Source organism: Coloeus monedula (assembly GCF_965178545.1).
Source record: "Coloeus monedula genome assembly, chromosome: 22".
Taxonomy (NCBI): domain Eukaryota; kingdom Metazoa; phylum Chordata; class Aves; order Passeriformes; family Corvidae; genus Coloeus; species Coloeus monedula.
In genome coordinates this window covers 2,859,884-2,875,041 of record NC_138802.1, presented here as the reverse complement: position 1 = coordinate 2,875,041, position 15,158 = coordinate 2,859,884, and the positions used below count along the sequence as shown (strand labels likewise).

General features: G+C 48.3%; 1 protein-coding gene across 1 annotated transcript; it reads left to right on the top strand.

The window, feature by feature from the left end:
* Window positions 1-10,093: 10,093 nt before the first annotated feature.
* HES5 (hes family bHLH transcription factor 5) lies at window positions 10,094-11,091 on the top strand (the record flags this gene model as incomplete). The annotated part of the gene is made up of 3 exons (XM_082295763.1): window positions 10,094-10,172; window positions 10,455-10,638; window positions 10,826-11,091. Exons 1-3 carry the CDS (start codon window positions 10,107-10,109, stop codon window positions 11,089-11,091), a joined length of 516 nt encoding a protein of 171 aa, XP_082151889.1. The 5' UTR covers window positions 10,094-10,106.
* Between the last annotated feature and the right edge of the window lie 4,067 nt (window positions 11,092-15,158).

Here is a 15,158-nt window from a genome sequence, read left to right as displayed (position 1 = left end):
CTGTCCTGAGCAGAGAGGTCTTGGAGTGGAATCCAGGAGAAACGTGTTGCTGGAAGCTGCCTGTGCCCGATATTTATACTGTCCGAGCTCGGGGCGAGTGTGTGGGTCTGCGGCTCGGTGGCGTTTCCCACACTCGCCAGCCAATCCGGGCCATGGGCAGCACAATGGGAGAAGCAGCTATTCTTGCATGCTCCAGTGCCAGTGAATAGCCCGCGGATAATGACCTTCTCCCAGATGAGCAGGTGGGGAGTGTGTGCTCCGTGAAAGGCTGGGATCAGAGTTACGTGTCAGGAGCTGGGAAAGAGCTGCCCTTCAATGGGAAAGGCTGCTGACTAATGCCGCGGATCAATAGCATTCCAGGGGCAGCCCGGGGTTCACATGCGGGAGGAAGGAGGAGGAGGAAGGAGGAGGAGGAAGGAGGAGGTCAGCTGCGGATGGCGGGAATGCTGCTCCCGGGAGCGCGCCGAGGCACACGCTGGAGCAGGCACAAGGCACACGCACATGCGAGCAGCTCCTGGCGTCCAGAAATTCCTCAAATCCACTCACCTGCTTTCCCCAGTGAGCCACTTGTGGTTCTCCCACAGGTGGCTCTGGCACCAGCTTTGCTCATGGGAAACAGAAAACGGCTTTCCCACTTTGACTTACTGCAAATAAAAACGTTTAATTTTAAGTACACACAATTATTGTAAACATTTTCTGCTTTGATCTTTGTTCCCTTCCCTCAGTACCTTATGCAGCCCTTTCGAAAACTCTCGAGTCAAGTCATAAGCACTTCATGTTTCCAAATACCTGCAAGACAAATACTTGTGGAGAAGGGTCTTGGGAGTGTTTTGGGATCAGTTCAGTATCACATGCTGCTTCTCACTTCCTCCCCAAAATGTATTTTACTCTAATTATTTTCATTTAGTCTATACACAGAGGAAAACTGGGTGCAAAAGAGATTTCTATCCTCATAAACTTACTAGAAATCAAATTCCTGATTCCTCGTTATTCTCCCCTCGGCCAGTTCCTGTGTTGGATGCACAGCCTGTGCTCAGGAGGTGCCTGCAGCTGCGAGAGCTGACAGTCTCTGATAAAAATACAGCCAGGGATTCCCGCTGGAAAACTTGAACCAGATCTGCCAGCCATTTATCCATCAAGTAATGTCAGGGCTTATGTTTGGGGAGCTCTTACTGTAATGAGTAAATACCAGTTGTATAAATACCATTAATATATGTGTAGGTGTGTTCACCTTTACATTAATGTGTGTGTGTGGTCACAGAGGGCCTTTAATGTGAACACACCCAGAGCACAGGGACACATTTCTGTCTCACTCTGCAGCTCATTATTGGAGCACCAGGTAGGGCTTCAATGACCTCTTCCAGGCTCTGCTTTTCCATCCCTATTGTGCTGCCCTGAATGGGCTCCCTTCTCTCAGCACAGAGCAGCAGCTGTTGAGCTGTTCTTTTATGTCAAGTTGTGGGAAAGCTTTTGTGACACCGTTTCACATGTTCTCCTCAAAGCCCGTGGATTATCTCTGAGCCCATGTAATGCCACCTCTGAAACCAATCTTGCCCTCTGCTCATCCCTCTCAGGGAGATTGCCTGAAACAGAAACTCTGGAGCTGGGACTCCTTTCTCCAGCTCGTTAACTGAGCACACGAAGAAGAAAAGTGCCAGTCCTGCGATGGGCAGAGCAGTTTTGCTAGAGACAATTGCTGTTTCCTCTTGCTGCTTTCCTCTTATTCTCGACTCAACACCCAGATAAAAACTACATTAATTCCATGGGAACAGCCATGCCAACCTCACCCTCCTTGCTCTTGGGAGTGGTTGTGCACTGGCACAGACAAGGGGTCAGTGCTCAGAATTTCCTCTCCACCAACATCCAAACTGATCCAGAGCCTGCACCTGAGGAGGCTGAATGCAAAATAATCTTCTGTGGCATTCCACTTTCACTAGAGAGGCTGGAGGCCCTACATATTTAAATTTGGCATGATAGTAAGAATTACAGTATTCAATGTATTACTGGGAGGTGAATGTAGCAAAATCTCCCTTGGGTGGGAAACCCATTGAGGTTCTTATGTCCTCGCTCTGTGTCACGGACAAATTTTAAAGAATCTGAAATAAAAACATGTTTTTAAAACAGCTTTTTATTTTCTCTTTGGTTGCACAAACTCTGAGGGGAAAAATTAGCCAGTTACTGACCGAGTTGGAAGAGTTACTCAGATTAGATGCTCAGTTGCCCAAAACAGATGCTCTGCTTGGGCTGGAAATCCTAAAGAAAGTGATAACAAAAATTCCTCCCTATTATAAATTTTGCAGAGTCTGTGGACTTTAAGAAGAATGTATTTGGAATTACACACCTCCTACTCCAAAAATACACACTACTGGACAGAAAGCTCATTAGGATCCCAAAATACTGGACCTGGATGTTTCAAACAGGGCATCAACAACAGCCTTGCCCCAGAATTCCTGCCAGATGTTAGCCCTTTAGAAAGCCTCAAGGATGCTGCTGCTTTCCCAAGTCTGGAGAGATGCTCCCTGCTCCCACTGCTTCCCTCCCGGTCCGTGCTGCCCAGATGGCCTTTTGGGAGCAGGGTTTCCCACTGAACACAAAGCAGAGCCAAGCACCGTTGCTAATGTGGTTTGTAGTCGGGCACACTTCCTTTGTGACAGGAGGGAATATAGTTAAGGAATGATGTGGGAAACTCTGGAGTACGCAAACTTCCACAGTCGTATGTTAGTAAGTCCTTCAGAAAGGGGAGCAGGGCAGAGATGAACTGGGAACAGGAAAGACAGCAAAATGTGGGATATTTAGTTAGTGCTGAGTCCTGAGGAGCATCCTGAGGTGGAAAATAAAATGGGTCCAATCCCAAGGGCCTTACTGGGATCCCCACTGAGGCCAACAGACAATTTGGACTCCAATATTTGCTCTGCAGATTTCATACCTCTGGAACTATTTCCTGATCTCTGTTAACTTGTAGATACAAATTACCTCTAGACCTACAGCAGAATTTATCAAAACCTAATCAAAAATTGAATTTTCTCCTTCCAGATACCAAAACGAGAATCAGGTCTGTTGTTTCCCATTTCTTTCATCCCCCTGGTATTGCTGGTATAAAACCTGACTGAGTTTTCTTAAAAGCCAGGCTCAGTTCCCATAGCTCCACATGGGCTGTACGAAACTCTCACAATACCCTCATGGTCCACAGGAATTGCTCTGTTTCCTGAGACATATTGAACAGACTGGGCAATTAAAGAGGCAAACAGGGCACGTGGCTCAGAAGTCCCAGTGCAATCTAACCCGCTTCTGCCACCTCCGGTGGGATAATTGTCTTTGGCCTGACTGGTGGAAGAGCAAGATACTGTTCTGCAGTTCCCTTCCCTGTCATTTCCTCCCAGCCCTTCCCTGTTTTTCCTCCTAATCCTTCCCTGCATTTCCTCCCTGTCCTTCCTTGTCCTGGTGCAATTTCTGTCTTCCTGCACAGCTTCCTTCCCTTTTTTTCCCTTTTCCTCATGGTTTACTTTCCCTCCATGCAGGTTTTATAATCTGATTTTTCAATCTGTCACTCCTTTCCCCCCTGCCTGTCACAGGCAGATGTGGTGTGAGGACAGGGGTGTCTCAGAGCCCCGCAGCCGTGGTGAGTGTGGAGTTCCCTCCAGTTTCCCACACCGCTCTCCCATTCAGGGCATTCAGGCACAGGATAAAGGAAGTGTGCCATGCTACAAGCTGAATTAGAAATGGTGTTTGACTTCCCTTTGTACTCAACAGAAACCTTGCTCTGGGCAGACCATCTGCATAGCCCTCACCGTGGAGAAAACCATTGATCAAGGCCTGTCAGCCCAGCTGGGGGAACTTGGGAAAGTAATTCCTTGTGCCACTTCAGTTCTTTAGGGCTTAACATCTGGCTGGAGGGGGAGGCGACAGTTGATGGTTTAACAGTCTTGCTTCCTTTCAAGTTTGGGATGCTGTTTTGATCCCAGATAAGCCTTTCTGAAATCCTGATTTTAATAACATGGAAAGCATCCAGAAGAGTAGGAATAATGCACTGGCTTTGCATTTTCAAAGTGCTTTACAAATACCAGCTAATGAATTCTCAGCGACCTCCTCCGTGGGTGAGGATGTATTATTAGCAATGTTTTACAAAGGCGGGAAAATGAGGCTGAGAGGAGAAAACCAAGATTTCAAGATTTCAAACAGCCTACAGGTCACAGGCTTCTATGGCCAAGAGGCTGTTTGAGACATCTGGTTTGCAAAAATGCTCAGCACCCACTTTTGTTTTAATTAGCTTTGGCATCTCTGAATGGGGCATGCTCCCTTGCTTGTGGGAGGACTTGGATTTCCAGGCTGGACCACACTCACAGCCATGCACCACCCGGATAAGCAAACACCAAAGTTCTCCTCTGCCCTCAAGTTCAGCTGTGGGGTTTGAAAATGTTATTTAGTGTAATTTTCCTAAGCCCATGAAACAGCTGGAAAGGAAGATGCACTCAAATCCCCAATCAGGAAATTCTTACTGATGTGTTCAACAGAAAATAACTCCGTATCTCCAGAAAGTAAACTAAGTTTTAATTTGATTATTTATACTCCTGCAGACCTGCAGCTGTGCTTAGGCCCTGGGCAAGTCTGTCTGTCAGCACCGTGGAATTCTGCTCAGCTGCTTCCCAGCAGATATGGTTATCCTGGGATTGGAGCTCCTCAGGGGAGGGGATGCAGTGTGCCCTGAATTACATGGACTCCTGAGGGAATATGAGAGAATTTGACAATGTGCCTTGCCCTGTGGATGGAGATGAGGGCATCCAACCCTGCCCATGGCCTGGCAGCTCTTGTGTGTGCCCCTCTGCCAGTCCTTTGCTTGGCTCAGGACCAGGTTTTCTACCTTCTGAAAAACCCTTCTCGCTTTTATCAGACACTATCTCTTCATTCTGCTGCTTGCTGAGCATGGCAAAGATGTCTCCAAAACCAACCTGTCTGGCAGGGCAGGACCTCACAGGAGCCCCGGGACACTTTCCCGAGACACATGTCTGTTGTCCTCCACAGCTGGTGACTGATGGCTGCCAAGCACAAGAAAATGGGTTCCAGTGGGACCTTACACCCCAAAACTCACCCCAAAACTCAGGCTGAGCTCGAGGGAAAGGGAGAAATCCACTGGGACATACAGGAGAGTCAGCTTCAGGTTATAAACTTGTTCCCAAGGCAGGGAAAATCGATCGAGGCTCAGGGGACACCCAGGAAGCCTGTGGCTCTTATCTCCCACTGCTGCCCTTGCTGGCCTCTGAGTGATTAAATGTCTGCCCCATGCAGATGGGATTAATTGCTGCTGCTGTAAGGGGAGAGGTGCCTGCCCTCCTGTCTGGCACAGACACACCATTCCCCCCTCGTTAATGACAGTAAGTGGTTGCTGGGGCCAAACCTCAGGAGCCACATTCCCTATTTCCAACCTGCTCGCTGAAATATCCTCTCTGCAGGATACCTGCTCCCTGCCAAAAGCTTGGCAGCACTGTTTGTTGAGTCTTGTGACTTTTATCAGGAGACTCATAATACTTCAGGCCTTCAGCAGGACTTCACATCCAAGTCTCATAATTCTGTAAGAGAGAAAATTAATTATATCGATCCAAAGTCCAAGTTCTCAGTTAAAAATAAAAATCCATCAAAATGCTTCTATTTTTATTAGAAACATCAAATTGTTTTTGTTAAATCCCTGTGATGTTCTGCCTGTTTCTTGGTTTCTCAAAGCCCAAATTTTGACACTTGAAAGGCTGGCAGCACTGCCGGACTCTCAGAGGTGCAGAGCCCATTGTAAGAGCTGAATGCCACTGTCTCCCAAAAAACCCACCCAAAACCAAACAATGAAGGAAGTGCATGAACCCAGCAGTTTCTGTTTGCTGCCCCCACTGCATTGTCAGTGACAGGCTGTTCCCTTCCTTGGCCAGGGCAGGGGAGGTGACTGATGGGAAGTTCCAAAGGATTTTCAAGGAGCTCCCAGTGAACTCAGCACTATCTGAGGTGCTTGGGAGAAACCTCAAACCCAGCTGGGCAGCACGTGGGATATCCCCCAGCCCCATTCCAGAGGTGGGGAACGGCAGCATTTCCAAAATCCCCAGTAACTCAGCACTGAGCGCTGTGAGCCCCGGGAAGGAGCAGGACAGGATATATCCCGTAGTTGTTTTATCCGGGTTTGGAAGGAGGAGGGTGGTAAACACAGAACATGGTGGCTCCCGCCAAGCCTGCTCCCAGGGCAATGTGTTCCTTTGAGACATAATTGATTCCTGCCATCAGGCACCAGCCTGCTCTCCCCCAGGGTCAGCGCTTTCCCACATCCAACCCCATTATCCCACAGACCATGCCTTTTGTACAACACACTCCAGCTATTCATGTGCAAAGCAGCTGTAATCCCCAGACCTTTCAGAGTCAATATACCAGGAAATAATAAATCCCTCTTGTGCACTCTTGAATATGCTGAGAGGTGACTTGTGGGAATTTCAGCTGGGCAGAAAAATAATAAATTCTCCTTAATTTTTAATTATTTGTTATACTCACTGTAGAAGGAGTATGTCATTGGTGCATGACTACTTGGGGGTCACCACAGAAGCAGCTATAGAAATTGTTTTTGCCTCTAACAACCCTAAAAATGTCTCAGATGTTTCTTAATGATCAAAGTCCACTTTTCTTCATTCATGCACCTGGGAATGGCAGTATATTAAACATTCTGGATCTGAAGAAAAACTAATTTTAAAAGGTTAAATCTGTGAAGTATGTACTTTACAGTATTAAGACCCCATTTTTGAGGGGGTTCTGGTGTCTCAAGGAGGCAAGATAATGCCATGACATTTAATGGAATATTTCATACAATAGGTCTAATAACAACATAACCTTCTCCCCTGGAAAAGGCAGATTTCCCTCCACTCCCACTCTATTGGTTCACATGCAGAGTTATGATTCCCTTGTGGGAACAGAAGCTAATCCTGAATAGCAAGTTTTACATGGTTATTTCTTTATATATTGCCTTCCAGCCAAATAGTGTTTAAACTATCTTCTGTGTCATGTCACTGAAAGACCCTGAGCAGAGCATGATAGGCAGGGTTAGGGTTAGGGTTAGTGTTAGGGGCAGGGGCAGGGGCAGTGTTAGGGCTGGAAGAAGGGATCCTCATCTGAGACACCAAAAGAAGCAGTGGCTCCTCAATTAAGAAGTGTCAGAGGATCATTAGGGGTCAGCTCAAACAGGTAGCTCCCTGTATTTTCACACCTTGAACAAGAACCTCCTGGGAAGAAGCTGTGAGTACATGAGGGTGGTCAAGGGATGTGATAATACTGCAGGGGTTTGTGGTGCTGAAATCCATGAATCTTACCCATTAGGACAGATCCACCCAGCAGTCACATACAGACCCAATAGCTCTTCAAGGTTCATCATTTTGAATAGCATTCTAAGATAATAATTCCCACTCAGGCATGTCTGCCTGGGACACTGGCAGTGATATTGCTGCCATGTCCCTCAGCGGTGCTCCCACCAGCACATTCCCCATTAGACTGAGATCAGAGCTGGCTTGATCCTGACCTCCCTCCATTTCCCTGGGTAAAAAAGCCTTCCCAGTACTGCTCTCAACAAACAGGCAGAAACTCCTCTGTGACACAAGGAGAAGAGCCCCCCCTCATCACCCTCAGCACTGCTGCTCCTCCATTCTGCTGCCTGAGATGTTCCCAGGTGATGCCAAAAAAGCACAAGGGCCCATCAGCCCTGCCCCTGCCTCCCACCACAGGCACAGGTCAGCTCCCAGTTCCAAGAGGGCTCTGTGGAAGAGCTCAGCACCACTCTCCCATTTCCCAGAAGAGCAAAGTGAGGCACGGTGGAACAAACCAGCAGCCCTGGGACAGTCTGAGCTGCAGCTCGGCTTGGCGCTCCTGCAGCCACCCCTGTGTGAACCAGTGTCCCTTCCTCTTGTCACCCTTTTCTCCCAGTGCACACAGATCCCAGAGAAGCCCCTGGATGGTGAAACGTGCCCGTTTCAGCCTTCCTGGGTGAAAAAGGCACGGAGTTCATGGCGCCCCAACAGAAGCGCAGCTCCACAAAGGAGTTATTAGCGCCAGGCTGTGTGGGTTTGGATTTCTCTGCCTTTCCCATACTCTTCCCCCATTGATAACATTTCTTGCTGGGACAATAGAAGTGTGCCTTGCAACTACTCCCGACATTAGTGACGGTGCTTGAGCCTGAATGATTTAAAGGGAAAGAATCCAACTCCCAAAAGACCATCTGGCTATCAGTTCTAATACAGCAATAAAGGTCAGGGCTTCTCAGGAGTTGGGAAAAAGATGGTTTTTGACACTGAAGAGTCTTCAACCAGCTTGGTCCATGCCTACCTGTCAGCTCCTGGCTGCAAGGTCTGCCAGCATGGCTCCCTTGCTAGGAAAGGGCTAACCCGGGATACCAGCTCCTGGAGGAAGGCCAGCCAAAGACCACAGGAAAACAGGCGACACCTCATTAAAGCTGGCAGAAGCTGGGGCATGGTGTCTGAGCTGTGTCTTATTTTGTATCATAATCGTTTGACTGCTTCAAAGTGTTCATGAGATGTCTTGTCTCCTGGCTTTCCCACAACACAGGGAATAAAGGGCTCCAAGGACAACATCTGCCCTTCACAAAGAGCTGAGTCCATTCAGGCCGCTACAATGAGTCCCACATCGCTGCCTATTCCAGCAACACCTCCCTCCTTCCTGTCAACTGCCCATTACCCTCGGGCTTCATTGCAGCATTTCCAAGCAAGAAATTCTTTGGCTTTCTTACCTCACTGCACACTTCCCTCCTCCCTTGCCATGCCCAGATGCTCAGAGGAGGAGCACACCTCTGCCTGGGGCACCCCGGGCTGGACCCACACATGGCAGGATGCAGCACAGCTTTCCCCAGGTAGCTTCTGGGTTATTTTTGGTGCTGCCTCGAGGACTGTACTCAGGCAGAGATTTTTCTCATAACACAACATCAGAACTGACCTCCAGTGCCCTCAAAGCTTCATTCTTTTTCTTGCCTTTATCACAAAAGAAATGGTGGCTTAATTCATCCTGGCATTTCCATGCAGTCACGAGCAAGCAGCACATTTTCCAGACAAAAAAATGGAGTGGGGATGACATGCTGAAGGTTACACAGCGAGGCAGGTACATGGTGTCTGAGATCTGATATTCAGAACACTCAGCAGGGCCAGGCTGCAGCGAGGCCAGGTCAGAACCGAACACACGTGAAAGCTCAGCAAGAAGCAGAACGGACCTAAGGGCCAAAGATGGGCCTTGGCTGCTAAACCCCATTCGTGACCCACCTCTGGTTTCCCAAAACTTCCCAGGATTCTGGGTTGAGCCTGATGCTATCCTTTAGCCCATCTTAACCATCATTCCTGAAAATGTCTCTGTGAAAGAGACAGATGAGAAAAAGGAAAAGCAAGAGCTACAGGAGCGACTCTGCATGGCCCAGCTCTGCTGGACAGTGTGGGCTGTCCTTAATGGGGACGATGGGAACACTGGTTCAGTGGGCTCACAGACCCTAGTGTATTATGGGGAAGAGAGAAAATGGGGTTACCATTCCCTAGTTATTCTCCCTGTTCCTCCAACATCCATTTAGAAATGTCATACAAAGAAACCTGTGGTCACTTCGGGTCACCCACACAGACACACACACACATCCCCCAGGCTCTGGGATGGGCAGAGATGTCCCTGGGGCTGTTGACTTGAACCCTAGCAGGGCTGCCCTCCCTTTCCCACCTTCCCCCAAAAGTGTGCCTCCTCCACGCCACGACTGTGCCTGGCACATGCAGGGTCTCAGGAATGCCATTGATCCCAGCCCAACCAGCTGGAGGGTCAGTGCTTTCCCAGCTCCCCACGCCGCACACTCCACCAGCAGCGTGGGCAGAAGGTTATTCTCCCCGGGGCATTGGCAATCAATGTACCATGCACTAATGGATGCTTCCTCTATTGTCCCGCTGCGGGCCTGGATTGGCTGCGGGGCTGTGGGAAACACCGGCGATCCCGACACTCACGTATCTGCCCCAGCTCCCCGGGTATAAATAGAGGCACTTGGGAGCTGCCAAAGCATCGCCTCACGCTCGGCACAGCAGCTGGGTGGGGTCTGTGCCCAGGGCTGAGCGCTCGGAATGGCTCCCAGCAACACTCTCATGATCCACATGGAGGAGAAGCTGCTGCCAAAGGAAAAGAATAAAGTAAGTAGAGCCCCTGAGAGGATTGGAAAGGCTGGTCTGCCCCTAGCAAATATATATGACATGGGAGAAGTGGTCTGGGGGAAAGCAAATATGTTAAAGAGAGATAAGGGAGATTATATAGATTTTTAAAAGTTAAAATGGGTGGGCAGCATTACACAGCTCTCCTGCCAAAAAAAAAAAAAAAAAAAAAAAGCATCTTTGAACATGGGTGTATCAGGGCATCAGAGGGGAAATCGGGTCAGGTCTCACAAAATCCCTAACGATCTGCTCCGTCCCTCACAGCTGAGGAAGCCGGTGGTGGAGAAAATGCGCCGGGACCGGATTAACAGCAGCATCGAGCAGCTGAAACTGCTCCTGGAGAAGGAGTTTCAGAGGCACCAGCCCAACTCCAAGCTGGAGAAAGCCGACATCCTGGAAGTGGCTGTCAGCTACCTGAAGCAGCAGAGCCAGCTGCAGGACCAAAAAAGTGAGTGCAGAGCAGGTATTTCACACCTGGACCTGCTCCCAGGGCTGTGCCCTCCCAGACACCCCGAGGCGAGCAGGGGCTGGAGCACCCCAGCCCCAGGAACATGAAAGTCACTGCACAAATCATCACTGCCCCATGTTTTGGTCACGATTTTAACCTGCTGCATTTGCTTTTCTTTCTCTTCCAGCATTCATCCACAAGAACCCAGAGCAGGACTTTAACAGCGGGTACCTGCGGTGCCTCAAGGAAGCGATGCACTTTCTGTCCTACTACGAGCCCAAGAAGGAGACCCAGGTCCAGCTCATCAAGCACTTCTGCAAGGCTCAGTTGGGCGCAGATGCCTCGTACTCTCCAGCTCTGCGTGGCTCCCCCCTGTCTCCCTGCGTGTTTCCCAGAAAACAGCCTGTCCAGAAGAGCGTGGCTGCTGCTCCGACCATCTGGAGACCCTGGTAGATCTGCTGAACTTTATTCCTACGTTTTACTACAAACACTAGAGGGACCTGTGGTTTATTAGTTCCTCTTTGAAGTAGGAAACATTGCTTTCCAAAGGTGGGAGGGGGTGGTTATTGTTTTTCTGTCACCAGAAATGAGGGTTGCTGGGTGGTTTCCCTTCATAGTGAAGGACTGTGGGTGTATCTTGCAGCAAATTTGTTGCTTTTATTGGTGGCTCCTGGCCAAAGACAGGACCAAGTTCTGTGGTGATTTAGAGAGCAAATGCCCTGCAGTTTCCATCACAGGCTGCTGAGCCTGTGGCTGTCAGTGGAAATGTTTCTGCTGACTGCCTGGGTCACTGGTTCAAGTGCTCCATTGTCTCTAGATAATGTATTGACCTTCCTCAAGAAGGAGCCCTTTGGAGAATGTATTTTGTATCATAAAGAGAGGATTGAGCCTTTCCCTTTTGAGTGAAAGATGTTATTAAAGAAATGCTGATTCTTCTGAAGCTCCTCTGCTATTTTTAGTATCCTTCTTGCAGAAAGTTGTGATGATCACAGAGAGCTCTAGGGACAATTCATGTCACTTTGTGCTGCTCTCATTTGAGGGATAATTGATGCCTTTTGTAAAGGAAATACCTGTGCTATACCGTAAGGAAAAGGGGGAGGAAGGGAAGCAATAAGTACTTTATAATCATTCACTGAGCATGCTAAGGAGCTTAAAAAGCTTTTATAAAGTTGTGATGTATTCATCCTGTGTGATGTTCAACTTGCGTGTCTTCACTGTACAATACAATAAAAATGGTTTTAGTCATTAGTCCTTTGCTTTGGAATGATTAAAAGGGCTGACGCTGCTGGACTGGGTGCATGCAGACTCTCCTGTGGTGGAGAAGCCATCAGGAGGTGTCAGTTCTGAGCCCTTCCCTCCAGTACATGACTTATATCTGTGAAATCCCTTTGGCAGAGCAGGATTTCAGATCCTGTAAGGAAGCAGCCTCTGGAAAAATTATCAAAAATGAAAATGGAAGTGAAATTGAAGTGAGGTGCTGAGAGGTGTCAACCTTTCAGATTTAACAGCAACCTATTCAGCCTTCAACAAATCACTCATTCCACAGCCACTTCATTTCCCCCACTGATTTTCCCACCTGAACTCAGCCTTGTGCTTTCTGCCTGTTTGGGAGGGAGTATTGTGCAAATTGCCCAATAACATCCAAAGAGTTTGGCACCTGCCTCAGCTTCGGGATCTTTAAAACTACCTGAAGTGGGGTGAACTAATTTTTGTTGTCTTAAATTTAAGACACAAATTCTGTTAGGCAATAACAGAATTGCTCCCTTCACTGAAGTGAGATTATAGCTAAAAGTATAATTAGATAGGAGAGACTGAGGAAGCATTTCCTCTGTTAAATTATTTCCTTTTATTTTACCTTCTCTTCAAAATAAATCTGCACAAATAATCATGTCACAATCATTTCTCTAACCACAGTAATTCACTGATTTGGCTTTATGACAGGGAACCCTCTCCTTCTCCCAGAGATACAGGAACATCATGAAACACATTTGGTCAACAATTCAACTCTCCTCAGCTTCCCTGGGAGAGGTGCCCTTGAAAAGCTGCATTTCAAGCACACAGGCTTTGCTCCCAAACAAACGGAAACATTGAACACCTGATCTTGTCAAAAGCACGGAGCAACCTGAGATCTGCTCAGCTCACAGATCAAACTGCATCCAACACTGAACCTGCCCAGGCCTCGCTTGGCCTGTGGTGAAATCCTCTGTTAACCACACAAAAAGGCCCCCAAAGCCAAACAGCTGAGTTAGGGATGTGCTGCTCTGCCTCATTATGGGCCATGGATCATTTAGGTTATAATTTGTGCACAGGCTGGTTGAGTGCTCTTCACCTCTCTGCCAGTGCAGTGCAAGGAGGGGTTTGGTACAGGTCTCTACCAGTGCTCCAGATTTGTTCTTGCTAATGAACTGCTAAATAATTCAGAAGAGATATTTTTAGGTTTTATGGTTGCTTAGCGAGCTCAAAGAAGTCACTGTGTTCAACTTGTCCTTGTCAATTAGCACAAGCTTCTGAATCCCAGCAAAACTCCAGCTGTTGTCCATGCCTGTGGGGTTTTAATTCAAGCCTAATTAGGGCAGTTTGGGGCAACTCAGGCTCAGCTGGAGTGCCATGTGCCCCAAAGCCCACCCCAGCCTGATGTGCACTGCTAGGAACAGAGTCACACGTGGCACGGAACAGGCTGCTGCTCTTCTGGGGATGGGATTCCACCCAAGGAAACCACATTGGAGGGTCACAGCTGACAGCACCTCTGCAGGCTGTGTAAAAAAGTGTGTAAGGGAGAGCAACGGTGAGTGCCTCCTCCCTGGGCAGGGGGAAGGGACCAAACCCCACCGGAAAAGCTGCTTTTTTTTGCTGCAAGGAGTCAGAGATCCACCCTGGTACAAGTGCTCCCCTTCTGCTTTTCATCAAGCACAAAGTTGCCCCTCTGGGCTTTAATTTCCCAATTACCCCAGAGCTAAAAGCCAGACCTCTGGCCTGCCCGGCCCCCGCACAGCAAAGGTTATGTTTACAATTTATTAATTATTATCACTTCTCATAATTGAACGCAAAGCTTCTTATGGCTCCTCCGGCCCCTGGGGTGACTCTCCCCTGCTCCCAACACATTCCCACCCTTAGGGAAGATGTTGTTTATTATGCTGATCCCACAGCTCAGGAATACTCTCCTGACAAAGCCCCTATTAACCTCAGAGTGTGGGCCTGAGTTTCTCCGAGTTTCCCACACTTTCTTCCCTATTTAGGGCATTCAGAGGCCCACAAAGGAAGCGTGCCTCACAACAGCCCACATTAGTGACGCTTTTTGGCTCCGCATTGTGACGACCAGCAATTCCTGTCCCGATGGACCATCTGGAGAGCTATTTTCCCAAGGAGCACATTGATCGATCAGTATTATGCGAGGGCCCTTTTAAAACTTGGGAACGTTATGCTCTTTGACACTAAATAGGTGTCTCAAGAGGGGTTGTCAGAAAGATTTTAAACCATTTAAGGAAGGCATAGAAAAAAAAAAAAAAAACAACATAAAAAATCGTAATTATTTCTTTAAAAACGCCATCAATGGCATCTGGGAGACAGGCTGGCAGGAATGTAGGAAATGGTCTGAAATAAAAATGCTCTAAAATTGGTGCAAGCCGTTGAGTTGTGTGCTGGAAGCACAGCCACAGAGGTACAGAGCACTACTTTTTAAATCTGCATGACACAGACAAGGAAATTCTGGGTTTCCACACTCTTTGCTGATAGCCCACCCTCCTCCAGACCTGTTGCTTCATTGCAGCACACTGAATTCCCTTCAATGGAAAATTATGCATCAGATGGGCTAAGAAAGCTGCCAGTTGGTATTACAAGCAGTAGCAGTTTTTGTGAAAACTCTGTGTGTAGTAAATCTACAGCTGGGCTGAAAGCACCACCCATAAACCAGGAGCAGAAAGGCCCAGTAGCAATTCCTCAGGGTAGAGGTCCTCCAGCTGTTCTGATTTATGGATTGTCATGGACACCAACCTAAAATGACACTCTTGGGGTGGCTGGATCCTTTCCTGGGTTCCTTGTGGTTGTTCCTGAACTCAGAGCAATCCCACAGGTTCCCACCACAGCTCGAGGTCACCGGGGAGCAGCTCCAGTTGGAGATGATGAACATGGGAAAAGCCAGGGCTCCCGCCTGGCATTCCAGGGCTGTAAGTACAGACAGGGACAACCCCTGGCAGGCTGTGATTTTGGAAACAGCATCTTCATGATGCAGCTCAGGATTTGACGGGATTTGCAGAGGAGCAGCCTCTGCCCACAGCATCTCCAGGTCTCACACCCCCTCCAAAGAAGGGAATCATGGTGTCCCGTCGTTCAGTCAACTCCATGTTTGGCAGTTTTGGGATTTGTCTCTTTTAATCCTTCATTCCCAAACCAGGGAAAATCGTGTCTCTGAGCCTCAGACAGCCCAACTTTCTGGCTCTGCAGCAGCAGTCCAAGGCACAAACTCCTCCCATGGATATAGAGCACAGGGACAAGGATTTGGATCAGACTGGTGCATTAACAGT